The sequence below is a fragment of the Alosa sapidissima genome, chromosome 1, assembly GCF_018492685.1.
Source record: "Alosa sapidissima isolate fAloSap1 chromosome 1, fAloSap1.pri, whole genome shotgun sequence".
Taxonomy (NCBI): domain Eukaryota; kingdom Metazoa; phylum Chordata; class Actinopteri; order Clupeiformes; family Clupeidae; genus Alosa; species Alosa sapidissima.
Window position 1 is genome coordinate 19378550 of NC_055957.1, and position 17565 is coordinate 19396114.

Genomic DNA, 17565 nt, shown 5'->3' on the forward strand with positions numbered 1-17565 from the left:
ACCACCATCACCATCATCAGCACCACCACCCTCTGGACAGGCCGCGTCCCGCCAGCGCCACTCCGCACCAGCAGGGGGAGTACTCGGACAGCGAGGCCGACGCAGCCGCCTCCGACCTGAGCGACTTCGTCCAGCTGGAGGCCTCATCCTTCTGCAGCGAGAGCGACTTTGACCACTGCTCGCTCACCTCGTCCGAGAGCTTCTACGCGTCAGCCGCCAGCCGCCACCAGCTCCTCCACCACCACCACCACCACGGCCACACTCACACGCACACTCACGGTCACCACCAGAGCCACCAGAGCCTGGGCCAGAGCCAGGGCTTCCAGCACCGCCACCTCATCAGCTCCTGCAAGGGCCGCTGCCCAGCGTCCTACACGCGCTTCACCACCATGCGCAGGCACGAGCGCGAGCGCGCCCGCCTGGAGCCGCGGCCGCCCACCACCACCCCCACCCACGCCCACCCGTCGGCGCTCTCGCAGCCCGACCCAGGCCTCTCCAAGCTGGCCTTCCTGGTCAGCCCCGTGCCTTTCCGCCGGAAAAAGGGCTCTCCCTCCGGAGGCGGCGACGGCAACGGCGACTGCGGAGGCGGTCATCATCGCCGCGCCCGCTCCCGACCGCGCTCCAAAGCGGCCATGTACGAGGCGCTGGACGCCGCGCTGCAGGATATCTACGAGCACATCCGTGCCGAGCGGGCTGGCCGCGGCGAGGGCCAGAGCCTGCGCGATGGCGTGGCCCGTCTCCCCGATGACAGCATCCTGCGCCGGCTGCTGGAGGAGCTGCTGCCCGACGTGCCTGAGAGGAGCTCGTCGCTGAAGAGCCACCGGGGCGGGCACTTTGGCGGGCACCACAGCGCGGGGGCCTCGCCTCCGCCTCCCTCCTCGCACCAGCAGCAGCCTTACCCCCCCCCACCCCCACCAAGCCCCCCAGAGCAGGAGCCAGCAGGGCTCCCCTAGTGGCTACGCCTCGCCCTGCAGGGCCGGCTCAGACCTCAGTGCCTCCCCCTACCGGCACCACCACCACCACCACCACCACCACGCAGACGCCTCCAACAACAACCACCACCACGCCAACGCCAACGCACACTGTTACTCAGGTGGAGGAGCAATGGCTTACATCAGCCCCCACCCTCCCCAACCACACCTGCATGCACATAAATACACATGCCCATCAGGGGGTCGTTTCTAGAAAGCATCGTTTGCTAACTTGCGTTGCAACCTTGGTAGTTCGCTCCATCGTTCTTAGATTTGTTGTTTCTAGAAAGGGTAGTTCGAACTCTCAATCGCAAACAAGGACGCAAAGTTTGCTCGTTTGAACTACTGCCCCTAGGCAGTCGCACTTGTGTCGTTCCTTGGTAGTTCCTGTTGGTGTCCGGAGCGCCTAACCAAAAATCACAGCCGCCTTACCAAAATTTGCGAAGTGGATGTTTATCTCGTGACTCAATTATTGATCTATCCTGTAGCTTAATTTTGATTAAGACACTGCTCCCCTACTTGGCTCATTCTTGCTATTTATGTTAATTAAAGTATTGCCTTGCTTTTAGTATTATAATCTTCACAGTCCCTAACAACAGCAGTGTTAAATGGTGTAGTGGCTAAAGCAGATGACTTATTATCCCAACGTTGTAGGTTCGATTTTCTTATGATGTGAGATTGTCCTCTTGCTTCTCGCTACCTGCAGGTGAACTAGTGTGACATGTAGATTCAATTGTTTTTGACTTATGTCTTGTACCTATGGTCTCTCGATGTAGAGTAACTATATACATAAATGTGTATGGTCAAAACCTATTGTTGTGTCTCGTAGGCCTACTCTTACTCAGAGATGAAATAGAGATAGGATGCGAAGAGATAGGATGCGAACTCCGGCCGAGCTCGCAGTGCACCAACGCGCTGCCGTTAAGCCAAGAGACAGTTGATAACCTATGGGTTACCCAGATATTTGGCCAGGCTATATATTTTTTCCAACACATAGATAGTTAAAACAAATGACTCATATTGGTCTGCTTAAGTTAACTGTTTTATATGCTTGCAATAGGTTTAGGTTTTGGCTGATGGCAATGACAATGCCAGCATAAATCACTCGGTTTAGATTTGAAAAATGTCGACATATAGGCCGTGACAGAACATTTCTAGGGGGTGGGGTATTACACGTTTTCACTGTTTCCACCAATGATATGTATTGCTGCATCATCAACAACGTTGTTGGAACTACGGTGTTCGAACGTCGGAGGTAGCGAATTGCGACACAGGTACGATGCTTTCTGGAAACAGGTGTAACAGTGTCGTTGTTTGGTCGCAAGTTGGGTCGTACCATGGTGGTTGAGCAACGTCGTTGCTAACTTTTCTAGAAACGACCCCCTGGTGGATAAAGTCTCTGAGGCCCAACATCCATCTGTCATACCTCTTCTGCCCCCTGCTGTTCTGCTGGTGTAATGCAGGCTGTTTGACCAGGGTCTCCTGCTTACCTATAGCTGCTTAGCTATTTAATTTAGTTTGCTGCCTAAATCTGTGGGTTACTGTCAGATAGATAGAAGGATCCATTTTAATTGACTGATGGATCTTTTTATCTTTACTGTCTTTTATGTAGATTCTATTCAAAATTCAGAATATCTGATATAGTGATATAGTTAAAGATCTGATGTGCCTTAGCAGCAGCAACAGCAGCACTGAGTGTGAAAATACTGTAACTTGGTTCCTAGAAACCTCAATGTGGTTGGCAGCAGTAAAGCGTTAGTCCAGTCAGTAGGAGTCCCTGGCTGCAGCAGATACCCCCTGATGCCCTCTCTGGTGTGCATGCATTTTAACCAGAGGTCATCACTCCTTTGTGGTCAGTCTGTGGATTTATTTAATTATTATCAATAGTATTTCACTTTTATCTTTTGTTTACCTGTATCATTTTTGTTGTTGTTGATGTTGTGTGTTTTGGTTATTTTTTATTTTTTTTGTTCTGGGTCCATTAAACTACTTGTTTAAAACCCTTTGTTTATACCCAGAGTGAGGCGTAGAAATCGGTGAGATGTGAGGGAAGGGTTGGGCTGGGGAATGGATATGAGTTCATTTGAGTATAGGGTGAAGGTAAGTTGATGGTGGAAAGGTGAGTGACAGTTCACAGTGCTCTGATAGTGGCCTATAAAAAAACACATGTTCTCAAAGTAAAAAGCCTTAGTTCCACAGTGTTGTATAATTTGATCATGTGCCTTTATTCTGATCATGTTTGTCATTTACAGTTGTTTTGCTTGATTTGGAATATTACTGGTGTCTTCTTTTATTGTTTCCCTTCTGAGCATGTTTTATGTTAAATCCTGCATCGGCCCTGTCAGCCCTCATTTTACCTTGTGTTTTCCTGTGAATTGTGGAGTGTGTAAAAGTGAAATAAATGTATTTTTTGTTGGAGCCTTGCTTTTATATTTATGTTCAAATTCAACCCCTCATTCCCCTGGATGCCATATCTCCTCCTTGACACACCTGCCATTGATGAGCCCTGCACCATTTGCATGCAGTCTTCACTGTGTTGACCTGGCCACCTTGAGCCCTGACCTCTCAATTCTTACCTCTCTGCTCCCACAGATCAGACATCGGACACTGGCCGCCAAACCCCCCAGCACAGAAGGCCCTCCCCCAACAGAGAGGTGAGCAGCAGAGGGTTCTCTCATCGTCCACCTCCAAAAACACCAAAGTCTGGATAGAACTTTGACTGTCATTTGAGAAGTGAGGTGGATGCTGCCAGCATAATATTCCTACAACATAACCATGTGAAATCAAGTTTTCTTCATCAGACACCTGCTAATGACTGACTGTGTACAAGTGTAGAACTACATCTGTTACCATTGTCAGTAATTGTCATAGGAGTTATCGTGTTCGGTACCTGTCATATGTTAACCAGCATTTTTATATATTGGTATACAATATAATGGTAATATGACACAGTTTTTATCAATAATAATTTTTCTTGAATTAACTGGTGGTAGACATAGTGTGTTGCTGTTGTTGTTGTTGTAGTTGTGTGTGTGCGTGTGTGTGCGTGTGTGTGTTTCTGAGAGAAAGAGAGAGAGAGAGTTTTATGTAAGTGTTGGCTCAACGTCTCTTTCGTTGTCTCATCCTTATAGGTCTCCCATAAGCAGATGACATTTCTCATATTGTCTTCTCTCCTTCATCAGAAACAGCCTGCCAGAGCTATTTATGATTTTAAGGCACAAACGGCCAAGTGAGTAGTTCCGCCAAACGCCGCAGGCCACAGGACCGTCGGGCATGACACATGACATCACATGCAGTCCTCATGGCTGTATTCACAAATGCACACACACACACACACACACAGACACCTGCTGTGCCCAAGCTGTGTGCTAGTGTAGCACTTGTGCATGGCTCGTCGATACACTACATTACCCTACATGCATCTTCTGCTAAAGCTTGTCATGGGCTTGCTGCTTCACGTTGCTTATGTTGCCGTCATGCTTTATTCCTGTTCTGCGTTACATCAGCAAACCATCATGAGACTGCCTAATATGTCAGCTCTTTATTTGACATGGCCCACATGTCATGTCATTATCTGTGTATTTTGATATGCTTATTGCAGCTGCCTGAATGTGACGCCTGCTGATGCTTGGTCATATCACATGGACCATATAATTAGACTGAGATCCTACAGTACACAGTGCTATGTACTTGCATAAAAACTGGGAGAGGTCTCAGTTGGCCCATTCAGACACTCTTGCTGCAGGGTTGGCTGTGTCTGCTCTAGCTGTACCTGTTATTGTCTATGTGTGTGTGTGTGTGTGTGTGTGTGTGTGTGTGTGTGTGTGTGTGTGTGTGTGTGTGTGTTGCCCACAGGGAGTTGTCCTTTAAGAAGGGTGATGCTGTGAACATCATCAGACAGATTGATGGCAACTGGTATGAGGGAGAGCACCGTGGACGCGTGGGGATCCTCCCCATCTCCTATGTGGAGGTGAGTGTGTGGAAATTATACTGCTATCCACCAGCTACCACCAGCTATACTAATAGGCTCTATGCATAACTCCATTTTGGACTCACTTGTACTGGGCTATCAACTTCCTGTTTACGTTAAAATATTGGCAAATATGGCTTTTTTCTATAGTTATTGTCTTCAGGACCTCATCTCATGGTACTGGTCAGATAACTTTAGCTATGTTGTTCAATAAGATATAGCCTATTATATTAACCCTTGGAACCCGATTGACGCAAAGTGCGGCAAAAAACACACCCTTTCTTCTCTGTTACATTGCTCCGCAATTGTTCATTGCAGCGAGACCTTTATTGCGTGACAGAGCAGAAGTGGGGCTTTCCAACGAGACCACGCACTTGTCTGTACGTTAAAGTATGATTTTTTTTTTAAAAATCATAAAATCAAATTGCATCATATTTACAGTCTATACTTACAGTCTATACTGCGCACCCATTACTCTTGTTTGAATTACTCGCGAACCTGTGAACACATAGATATGGCAAGCATATCAGATGAAAGAAGAGACACAGGGCTATCCATTGGTACCAAGGATGTCGATCCTTCTGGCTTATGAAAACAGACGAAGTGACTGCAAAATAATAACATCATGTACAAAAACCAATGCTGCACACCCATTACTCTAGTTTGAATTACTTGCGGACCTGTGATCGGATAGATATGCCACGCATGTCAGATGAAAGAGGAGACAGAGCTATCATTTGATACCAAGTACATCCTTCTGGGTTATAAAACAGACAAAGTGAAAAATAATAACTTCATATAGCTCGACTTACCTCACGTTTTTGTCTGTTTTTGTGGCAAAGCATGTTTATAATCCAACGCTATTGTGTGTTTCTCTATGGCAAAACATTTTCATAATGCGGTTTTGAGATCCTAGCAAATTCCTGCATGGCATCCAATTCAAGGCTCACATTGCATCCCATTTTGTTCGACAAAGAAACACCTTTTTTGCCTTTACTTTGTTCATGGCAACACGTAAACTTGGGTCAAGTTAGGTCAGATCAGTTCATGTCACAGATATGGAGCGCAGAAAGGTCATTTTTAATCACTAAATAAAAAAAAAACATTTATTTCTGTAAGGCGCACACCACATATGTCTGTAAATTCCTCAGCCCCAGAGAATCCCTCCACCATGGCAATGATATTGCCAGATTCGGGACAGTCTGCCCTACACACACATGAAATGCATGTAGAGCTATGAGCTTGCTGTGGTGAGATACATGTCAAAATATAAAAATTGTAAAAAAATAAAATCAATGCTAGTACTAATACAAGAAATGGCAGATCTGGATAGCCTAGACTCTGCTGAAAAAAAAACAATATATAATATGTGTGTGTGGCACTTACAATGACCAGAATAAATCCTTATGAATAAAGGTAGTGAAAATGCCCTAAAAGCAGCTTAGGGTTCTAAGGGTTAAAACTGACAGGGTAGTAATCTGTAATTTTCTGTCATAGCCTACTGTGTACAGTGTAAACAGGAAGTTGATTGCCCAGTAGGAAGGAAATCCAAAATGGAGCCCTGCATAGAATCCATCTCCCTATTCTAAATGATTCATCTATCTCTGTCTCCCACTCTTTCAAACACACACACACACTCTCACACACACACACACACACAGAAGGTGCCTGCGGTGGAGAAGCAGCCCCAGCCGGTGCGTCCTCCTCCACCCGCCCAGGTGAGAGAGATGGGGGAGGCAGTGGCTCGCTACAACTTCAACGCTGACACCAACGTGGAGCTGTCACTCAGAAAGGCAAGTCTGTTTCTCTATGCTCTAACTGGGTCTCTGTGGACCTCTGGCAGCCCATCCATTCTAAATGGCTGCTTGTGTTTCAAATGTTGCTATGCAGTGCTATAGCATAGTGTAAAGGGGAACCCTTCACTTACTGGAAGTGAATGCGTAATAAGTGCATTAAGTTAGGCCCGAAATATTTTATAAGTGGCCTGTGGCCTATATTTCATAAGTGGCCTGTGTGTGTGTGTGTGTGTGTGTGTGTTTGTGTGTGTGTGTGTGTGTGTGTGTGTGTGTGTGTTCCACAGGGAGAGCGTGTTATCCTGCTCAGACAGGTGGACTCCAACTGGTACGAGGGGAAGATCCCAGCCACAGGCAAACAGGGCATCTTCCCCATGTCCTATGTGGACATCATCAAGAGGTCTCCCTCCAAGAGCCCTGCCCACCGCTCCGACCGCCCCAGCTCCAGGAGCCACAAGGTGAGAGCCGCCGCCGCCGCAGGAAGTTGAAACTAGACACTATTCATCTACCCCCTGCTCTAGTTATATACTACTCTGCAAAGTAGTGCATAAAAGTGAGAAGTATTTCTACTTTTTCGCTGACTCAGCCTGAGGCTTGACTCTCCACTTCACAGAGCGTAATGCTGTGGGAAGTAATGTGTGCCTAGTACATTGTAAGTGAAGGGACCTTTAAGACCAGTGGGAAAGTCCCTCCACTCTGTTTAATGCTAAATGAGCATGGTGCCCTTTCTGCTACTAGCTCTTTGGCTGCCCCTCTTTTCTTTTTCACTTGAGTTTGTCAGATGTGTGCGTGTCCACATCATTACGCCACCACACAGGGCAGTCCAGCCCCGTGGCTTTGTGTTCTGTCCCTGAGAGTTCCGACTGCGTGTTCTGGCCCTGGTGTTGAGGCTGCTCTGGATTGTGACTTCGATTCCCATGATTATGATTTTTTAACACTGATTTGACACAACATCCCAGTACCAGTCACCAGAGGGTAGTGGTAGGCACTCATTCAGTCAGTCATTACCAGACATCTGCCTAGAGGGCTTTGCTTCTTGTTCAGAGCCTTGCCACCAGGAGTCCAGCAGAATTAGCAGTTAACAGCACACACACATCATGGCATCTGCAGTGTTCCTTTCCTTCATATCAGCATTGCCACATCCACACTGATTGCATATGAAGTGCAATTAGCGATGTATTGATTGCGATGCGCAAAATGCTAAAAGAGGAAGTGAGTGTCAGCGTTGAGTGAATGGATGCAGGGCCTCAGTCCAGTCAGCACTCTGAGGTCAGCACCTGTACCAGATGGAGACATGATGAGAGGCCACCCTCAATCCCCTCTCCCCCCTCTCCCCCTCCAACCTCTCCACCCCAACCCCACCTTCTCCATCTGGCCAGCGTGGCTGATTCTGGAGTCCCACTCAGGGCATGGGGTTTGTACAGCTGTGTTGCCATGAGGATGATAGGGATGGGTGTGTGCACAAGACTTTTGTAAACAGGATGTTATTAGAGAACCAGGACAAGTGCTGCAAGCAGATACACAGACACATGTGCAAGCACTGCAGGCGCAACTACACACATAGCTAACATGGTCAAATATGCTCTAACTCTCTCTCTCTCTCTCTCTCTCCTCTCTCTCTCTCTCTCTCTCTCACACACACATACACACATACATACACACACACACACACACACACACACACACACACACACACACACATACACTAAAGCTCATACTTTTCTTCATAAATACAGTGGTTGATCTCTCATTTTGTTCACTAAGCTGTACATAAGTGCTTTGATCAGTTGATCCAAGTCCTTAAAAGGAGCCGTGTCTGGTAGTGGCTGGTAGAGGCCTAAGGTACTTCTGCAGCACAGGGATAATGCAGTCTGTTGACAGTTCTAAAGGTGCAGCTTTATTGTTGGAAGCTAAAAAGGTATATAAACAATATACAAGAACTACATTATAAAACCACTTGAAATCTGAACTGCAAAGCTGCACTGAGAAAATTGCAAAGATGCCACTGCAGTCCCCATACACGCCCCTCACAGGCTTATGGAACACATACAGCTGATGAGCGATGTTCACGCCCTGCCTTCCTCAGGCTTACTTGTCCTTCCTCTGCTTTCCCTGTGTCCACTGGTCTTCTGTGTTCTGTGTTTGTCTCTCTGTGCGATCCTACCAGAGCGCCTCCACCCTGCACTCCCCTCCCGTTCCACAGCACCCCCTGCAGGCCATCACGGAGGAGTGGCTGTCCCTCACTCTGGGCCTCCAGGACCTCCTGTCTCCTCTCTACCCCTCCACCACCACCACCCCAGCCACCTCCGTCTGCAGCACCCCCGTCCCCCCCCTACCGCCCCCTTTCCCCACCTGCCTGCTCCCCGGTCTGGGCTCTGTCAACCCCGCGGTCGGCGTCACTCCGCCCGCTCCACCCAAACGTGGCCTCACGCCTCCGCCTAGAAGCCACCACCACCCTCCAGCCAGGCAGGGGGTCACCTCCCCAGACTACCCCATGTCCCCAGTCAGACAGGGGCTCACCTCACCGGACTACCCCATGTCCCCAGTCAGACAGGGGGTCACCTCCCCAGACTACCCCATGTCACCAGTCAGACAGGGGCTCACCTCACCGGACTACCCCATGTCCCCAGTCAGACAGGGGCTCACCTCACTGGACTACCCCATGTCCCCAGTCAGACAGGGGCTCACCTCTCCGGGCTACCCCATGTCCCCAGCCCTGTGCCAGAGCCCTCCTCGGGTCCTTGCCCATGGTGTGCCAGGCTCCACTCCTTCACTACAGAGTGGCAGCAGATTGAGGACCATAGAGGAGAAGCCGTCAGGGCCTCCCACAGATCAGACAGAGCCAGACTGTGCTGAGCCACCTGGCTGCCCAACTCTAGGCTCCCCCTACAGGCCAAGCAAAGCACTGCAGGTAGACACAGGCCAGGCTGGTCATAGTGTACAGGACCCGTACGACGAGCTCCTGTCCATGCTGCTGGACACCCAATCAAGATATGAGGATGGGGCGGGACTGTCAAAGCCATTGCTCAGTGACACATCCATCAACCTCCAGAACAAACCTAAGAGTGCGGAGAGTAAAGTGGACGAGCCTTATGGTTTAACCACACAGAGTCTCCTCTCACCTAGACCGCAGAGTACTGGTCACTCTGAGTCCGATCTCTATAGACAGCAGGCGGAGGACATTCTCTCTGGCATATTTAACAGCCAGTCAAAGCTCATGCATGGCCACTCTGAGTCTATCAAGTCAATCAGCAGCATTGGGGAGACAGGGCTTCCAGAGCTGTACATACGAGAAGAGGAAGAGGAGGAGCTTGATGAAAAGGAATCTGACGAAAAAGACTCAAAGCCAATCACAGACGGTTGTAGTGGACACTCAGCTAAGGTAGAGCATGTAGTGTGTGACCTTTGTGTGACTAACTATCAGTAGTCAGTTAGTGGTCAATGGTGGTCAATTTTAGTCCCTGCTGGGTAGATGTCAGTACTGGTAGTTTCTGCGACAGGCTAATCCAGTGTAAATTATATTGCTTTATTCAGACGGGTGATTTAAATATGCATGCGTGGTGTGCATTGCATTAGGAGAAAGGGATGTCTTCCTATCCTTGGTCATCTTGTTTTCTATAGCCCCCCCCCCCCCCATTTCATTTCTTCCATCTGCCAGGCTGTGGATCGTCTTGGTACCTCTGAACACTCCTCTTCTGTCTCTTCCTTCAACCCTTCTACCACTTCTTCTCTTCCACACCCCTCCCCTCCTCCCTCTCCCCTCATCCCTCCTTCTCTTTGCTCTTCCTCCCCAAAGCCTCTATCCCCTGTTCTTTCTCCTGTCCTCACGTTGCTCCTTGCCTCGTCTCAGTTCTCTCATCCTTCTGCTCCGTCTCCTCCACCTCCATCTAGTCCTCCATCTCATCGTGAGTCATCTGCTCCTCCATCGCTTCCTTCATGCCCTCCTTCCTCCCCTCCCCCTCCCTCTCCCCCGCTCCCTCGCTCCACTCCTCCTACTCCTCCTCTTTGTCCTTCTCAACTCCCCACATCATCTCCACAAGCCAGTAGCATTCCATCTCCTCCTCCTTTGCCTGCTACCCGAACCTCCAGCATCCCAGAATCCCCTGCCTCTCCTGCCCTCCACCCCTCCTCACCCTCTCTCCTCCGCTCTCTCCGCTCTCCTCCTCTCTCTACCTCTCATGCCTCTCAGGATCCTGCCGCCATTCCGTCTACTCCTCTGCCCTCTCTCCCTTCCTCCTCTCCTCTCCCCTCCTCCTCCTCCTCAGTGCCTGGTCCATCCTCCTCTTCGTCCTCCCCCAGTGCGCGCTCTCCCGGCTCCTCCCCGCGTCCGCATGTCCGTCCCTCCTCTCCGGTCTCCTCCCCTCCTCCCTCCTCTCTCCCCACCTCCTCTCTCTCCCTCCACACGCTGCTTCCCACCATCCCGGCGTCTCCTCCTTCACCCTCCTCTCCCTGCACTCCTCCCTCTTCTCCGCTCCCTCCATCTCTGCTCCCTGCGCCACAGGGCTCCACACCTCCCTCAAATGAGCATCCATCCTCTCATCCTCCACAAGCTACTGTTTCTCTACCTTCCTCGGCCCCAGACGCCTCCATTGCGCTGTCACACCATCCCTCTTCACCTCCTCCCTCTTGCTCCCCTACTCTTTCCCCTGTTCCTCTCTCCTCTCCTCCTACTCCGCTCTCTCCCTCTCCACCTCCTCTCTCCACCTCTTCACCACCTCCATCCTCTGCACTGCCATCTGAAATCCCTCCATTTTCCCATCCCCCACCCACCTCCATCCCTCCCTCTCTCCCGGTCCCCACCCTCCCTCCATCCCCCCCCCTCTCTCTACCTCCTACCTCCCACTCTCCTCCCATCCCTCCCTCTCTCCCGGTCCCCACCCTCCCTCCATCCCCCCCCCTCTCTCTACCTCCTACCTCTTGCTCCCCTACTCTTTCCCCTGTTCCTCTCTCCTCCCCTCCTACTCCGCTCTCTCCATCCCCCCCTCTCTCTCTACCTCCTCCCATGTCTTCCTCTCTCCCTCTCTCTTTCTCTCTTGATGCTCTCTCCTCCCCACCTGCTGCCTCTGCACCCCCTTCACGCACCTCCCCTCCTGCTCCTGCTGCTCCTGCTCCTGCTCCTCCACCTGTCTCTGATGCTCCTCTCTCCCCCCGAGTGGAGCCGAGGTCTCCTAAGATCAAGGTAAAGGAAAGAGTGTAGGAGTGTCGCATCAGCCTCAATCTCATTCATCTTTAACCTTGTAAAACATCCATATGGGACCATTCAGGCTTTTGGTGTGCATACTGACTCTGTGCTGTTTAGTTTGTTTGCACGAATACTTGTAGAGGCCCCAAAGGCACTGACACCAGCTGTCATGTGAAGTTGTTGGTTTTGTTGTGGCCTTGTGAGGGCTTCTGGGATTGCGCTGAATGTGAGTGGTGAGGGGGGGCTTGCTAAAGAAATGGCCACAGTAGAAACTCAGGAGTGTGTGCATGCCGTGTGGCCAGCTGCTTGTGGGAGTTTTGTCTATTTGTGTGAGTCCACTTGGTGCATAACAGCTGCTGTTTGTCCTCTGAGGCGTTGGTCAGACTGAATATGGGCTTGCTGTGGTCAAGATGATGGCATGCACATGTGCAACCTCAAGGGAGTGCCGAGGCACTTGCTCTATGTGTGTGTTGTTTATTCATAGATAATGGTACAATGTACTTGTGTTTTATTTATGTCCCTTAAAATGTATGTGTCCGCAATGTGTGAATGTGTGTGTTTGAGTGTGTAGTCTTTATCTGTGTGTGTGTGTTGGTATGTACTGTATATAGTCTGAGTGTGTGTGTGTGTGTGTGTGTGTGTGTGTGTGTGTGTGTGTGTGTGTGTGTGTGTGTGTGTGTGTGTGGTATGTACTGTATATAGTCTGAGTGTGCGTGTGTGTGTGTGTGTGTGTGTACGTATGTGTTTGCATGATCTACTGCAGCCTTGAGCATCTCCATGTTGCCTGACTGGGTTCTCACCCCTTGCAGCCGGTCTTTAAGCAGGACGTGGTGTTGGGGGGTAAGCCTCCCCGCAGCCCCGTCTCATCCCGGAGACTCTGCCTGTCCCCCCACAGGAGCCGAAGGGTAGGCTGGCCCGTGCCCCAAACACTAGCAGCAGTGCAGGATGGGAAATTGAGTTCTTTCTAACCCCCTCCACCCTTTTCCACTTAAAGTTCAGATTTTCTTGTAAGGCTGTGTCCTTGAGCATGGTTGCCCCTCTCTATCTGTCTGTCTGTGTGTATGTGCGTGTGCGTGTGCGTGTGCGTGTGCGTGTGTGTGTGTGCGTGTGTGTGTGTGTGTGTGTGTGTTGTGTGAATGTGAAGTGTCTCAGAGTTGGATCCCATAAATCCATATGTGACGATGATGAAGCTAACGTTTGGACTGAATGAACTGGCTCTGCAGTGCTGGGTTTGTGTCTGCTGTTATAACGTGTGAGGTTTTGAGTTCAGCTCCATCTTCTGAACATGCACTTGGAGAGTTAACTTCCAGGTTTGAAAACAGCAATTCAGACCAAAACATGAATAAGCATTAAGACTAATGAATGTCATTTCCTTTTGTCTCTCTCTCTCTCCCTGCCTCTCTATCAATCCCTGCATCTCTCTCTCTCTCCATGCCTCTCTCTCTCTCTCTGCCTCTCTCTCTCTCTCTCTCCCTCCCCCCTCCCTCTTTCTCCTTCTCTTTTTCCAGAGGATCACACAGGACTCTCACCATGGGCCTGGAGACCCGTAAGTAAAACACACAAAACTGGTTTCAGCAAAAAAACAAAAGAAGTATAAAAGTTTTATCTAAGTTATCTAAGTTCTTTCAGAGCAGTGCTTTATGGAACAGGATCCCTTGCTGGGCTAGATTTTGAACCTAAAAATGGCATTGTAAGAATTTTGAAAATGACACAATGTGAGGTGGTACTTATAGTGTTTATTATATATCTTGATGTCAGATTATAATTAGTAACAGTAATTACTCATTACTAATGTAATTAGTCTGACAATCAGATTACCCTACCTTTGTCGGCCTTACATGGCCAATGGTTTAAGCTACATAAACTTCCTAAGATGTGATCACTTGCTCCTGTAATTTCAGGACACAGGTAGCTGATCATGATTTGCTTATTTTCTGTACTGTGTCTTCCTGGTGTGTGTGACTCCCTCTCTGATTGGCGACTGGGCCGCAGGTTCCAGGCACTGTACAACTACATGCCACGGAACGAGGACGAACTGGAGCTGAAGGAAGGAGACATAGTGGACGTCCTGGAGAAGTGTGACGACGGCTGGTTTGTGGGTAGGCTATGTATTGTCATGTTCAGGAATGGGCTCACAGGTTTGCATAGCTTGGGACGTGGAGGAAGGGTGTAGTAACACTAGTTTACCACAGTGGGGGGCTATTTCTCAAGCAACAGTGCCCTGTTCTTCCTCTGGTGTATGTGCTCTACTACTCTGTAAAAAGTTACAAACATGAGAACACCACAAGTTACAAACCCATACACACACACACACACACACACACACACACACACACACACACACACACACACACACACACACACAATACAGTATTCTGAAATATAAAGTCAAAACAAAACAAGAGAGTTATTGTAAACAAAACAAGAGAGTTACCTGTACTGTATACAATGCACAGGCAAGACCACCAGATGCCACATATCCATTGCAAAATGCGCAAAAATGAATGTGTGCGTGTGTGCGTGTTTGTTTCTGCTGATGTTGGATTCTTTGAGGGTTAAGTCTGTAAAATGCTAGTCACTGAACCCAGAATGGTGGTGTATTGTATGAAGGGTTTGTGTAGTATTACTTAAGTAGTACACTTACTACTACTACTTACTTCCTGTTTGTTTGTCTGTTTGTTTAATCAGGAACATCCCGAAAAAGCAAGCTTTTTGGCACCTTCCCAGGAAACTACGTGAAGCAGCTGTAAGGCTGTTTCTGACCTTCTCTGTCTGTCTGTCCAGCACAAACCTCACTACTCACCGTCTGCGTGAAGTCACGCGCCAATCACACCTGCGTGTGTGTGTGTATCTGTGTGTATGTGTGTGACTGAAAACTCCTGACCTTATGTGTATGGGCACTGTCCACTCAAGTTACCTTTAGCTCCAACTAGCCATCTTTACAAGAGACATTTTCACAGACATTGATTGATTCGGGGATTCTTTTACATACACCAAGCTTTTGTATCCCACCATTGCACGACTCCCATCTCACCCAGGATGGCTGTCGATCTCCCAACCCAGGCCAGTACACACGCTGTAGTCAACACATTCTCTGAATCTCGGAGGTGTGTGTTTGTGTGTGTGTGTGTGTGTGTGTATGTGTGTGTCCTGTGATATGCAATAACAGCAGAGTGCTCCACAGGGGGAGGGGGGGCTCCGACAGCTCAGTAAAACTCACAGCAGTTGGACAAACCCTACATCCCAGGAGGGGAAAAGGACTTCCTGGTTGTCAGCGATCAGTCATGCTCGCAGGAGTCCATAGCCCACCACTGCCTACACTCTCCCAGTCTGAAAGTGTCTTCTGTGTGAGGACCGAGAGGTCCGAAGAATGAGGAGGTGACCCGCGGGAGACAGTGGAGTGGCAATTACAGCAGTATTTGGACGCAGCCCATAGAACGACTCTCAGTGGGCTCAGTCCCAAATCACACACTACAGGATTCTTCAAAAGAGGATCAGGACGCAGAGTCCATCATAACAGTCAAGTCCTTTCAACAATTCCCCTCAAAGGATTGTGCAGGTTTAGATAAAAGCAATGGTGTTAGGTTGAGCATATGTATGTTTTAGTATTTGCTTGTAACAATAGTATTTATAGACACTTAGGTAGAATGTAAACTATGAATTTTTTGCCCCAGTTAAGATCTATTTCATAAACAGCTCTGAACCATCATTGTATTCTAGATAGTCATTTTATGAAGTACACTTGTAGAAGTGGCAATCAATTATATATTCTGTATTATTTCTAATACTTGTATAATGAAGTGCATTTGAACTTCCGACTAAAATGGATTTCTAGATTGAATTCCAGCATTTTCCGAAATTTGTTTTGTCCTGAATTGGGTGAACTGTCTCTGTATATTATTATTATGAAAAATTGGAAAAGTCTGATGATCCTTTTGAATCAGATTATGGCGATGTTTTGAAGAGTATTTTGGAGTAAAGAGAGAATTAGAGGAAGAGTAATCAAGTAGCAGTATTGGCATAAACCCCACCTTACTCTCCATGAGTTCTGATTGACACCAGAGAAATGGCTGTGTTAAAGACAAATGGGAGACACCATCGTTTCCCACATCTCTCTGTCCTCTCTCTTGATCCGCACTGATGTGGCCTACGGTTTATACTTGCACCATTGTTTGAATCATTGCATTTCATTGGAATGTTTTTTTTTTTCCCTGATTTCATGGTTACTAACTCAGTGCAGGAGTCTTCATCTCTTATAGCCACTGTATTCTCTACTGCTTATGTTTCTTCAGGCATCACCTTGTAATGCTAAAGACTTTGTTAAAATACATTCTTGTTGAGTTGCTTTCAATCAATATAGACTTCAGGGCTTGTTATTTGGTATTTGCTATTTGATTCAGATGTTGCGCTTGCTGGAGCACAAGTAGAAGTGAAGCTCAGATATGTGATGCCAGTTCTCTCCAGGCGTGACACTTCTGTTGAACAACCCAGACAGTTGCTAGTACTGAGGCAGACCCAACCTGATCCAGCCCGGATATAAACCGGGTCAGGCCCGGATATGAGCCGGATCTGAGTCAGATTTGAGCCGGATCTGGATCTGAGTCAGTGCAAGTTTCTGTTTAGGCAGCCTTAGTGTTTTAACGAGTACAAGCCTTTGGTATTCTTTCACCTCTCTTAATGAAGTAGTGAATGTGTATGTCTGTACGTGTATGTGTTTGTGCACTGAGTGACACAGACAACTGAAAAAAAAAAAAACAAATATATATATTTTAAAAAGCACCTTAAACCACACATTAGTTTACTTTTACAATGCAATTGTTTTCTCTCATCCTCTCTTTCTTCTTTGCATCACTCCATCCTCTTGTGTCCCTCCTACACTGAGCTCACTGTATTGCCTGCAGTGTTTTTTGTATGTCTTTTTGTATGGAACTGTAAATCAAAGAGAGTCACTCGCTTTATAAAGGCATTTCTTTCTCACCCAGCATTGGTTATGATGGTTCCATGTTTCTTTTCCTCTTGGTTTCATTATTCATCTGAATGTCCACTGCATCCCACACGTCACCCTCATGTCAGTGTCATTTTGCCAAACTAGCCACACAAATACACTATACATTCACACACACACACACACACACACACACACACATACAAATGCACATGCGCACACACACAAACAAACATCTACAGTGCAAAAAAAGAAACTCTTTATGCAACACATGAGACAGATCAAGTACAATTACTATTCCAGGGTATATTCCCCTGACTTTAAGGGCCTCCATCCTAATGGGTGGAGTGTAGTCGACTTTGTTGTAGATCGCTCTTTTGGAGTGCACCTTTTTGCTACAGCCATTACTGTGAGCCCCCAGCTTTGGCCCTGAAGATGACGGACTACCTTAGGGTCCCTCTCCTGTTGTCCTGCTGGTCCTAAACGAGGGGGAGGGGAGCTCCCTGCCTCTCTCTATCCTCCGAGAGATGACCTTTCAAGTCCAGGCATCAGTGCTGATTTTTTTTTGTCTTACTGAGTGACTGACCAATAAATTCTGCTTGATAATTAAGGTTTGGCCTTTTGAATACATACTTGTGTTGTGTTATGTTTATGGGACTAACAAGGCCTTGTATATTTTACAAGGCAAAGACCTTTTTGTTTTC

General features: G+C 48.1%; 1 protein-coding gene across 1 annotated transcript in view; it reads left to right on the forward strand.

Moving 5' to 3' along the window:
* sorbs2a (sorbin and SH3 domain containing 2a) overlaps positions 1-16898 on the forward strand; it is a 79836-nt gene extending 62938 nt beyond the window's left edge. Inside the window, 14 exon segments of the mRNA XM_042056631.1 lie at positions 1-878; positions 880-1093; positions 3564-3625; positions 4103-4200; positions 4827-4941; positions 6603-6734; positions 7022-7192; positions 8902-10116; positions 10393-11544; positions 11674-11913; positions 12726-12821; positions 13425-13462; positions 13909-14015; positions 14605-16898. The exon segment at positions 1-878 is cut by the window's left edge and continues 1036 nt beyond it. Coding sequence (XP_041912565.1) covers positions 1-878; positions 880-1093; positions 3564-3625; positions 4103-4200; positions 4827-4941; positions 6603-6734; positions 7022-7192; positions 8902-10116; positions 10393-11544; positions 11674-11913; positions 12726-12821; positions 13425-13462; positions 13909-14015; positions 14605-14666 — 4580 coding nt within the window. The 3' untranslated portion in view covers positions 14667-16898.
* Positions 16899-17565: the final 667 nt, after the last annotated feature.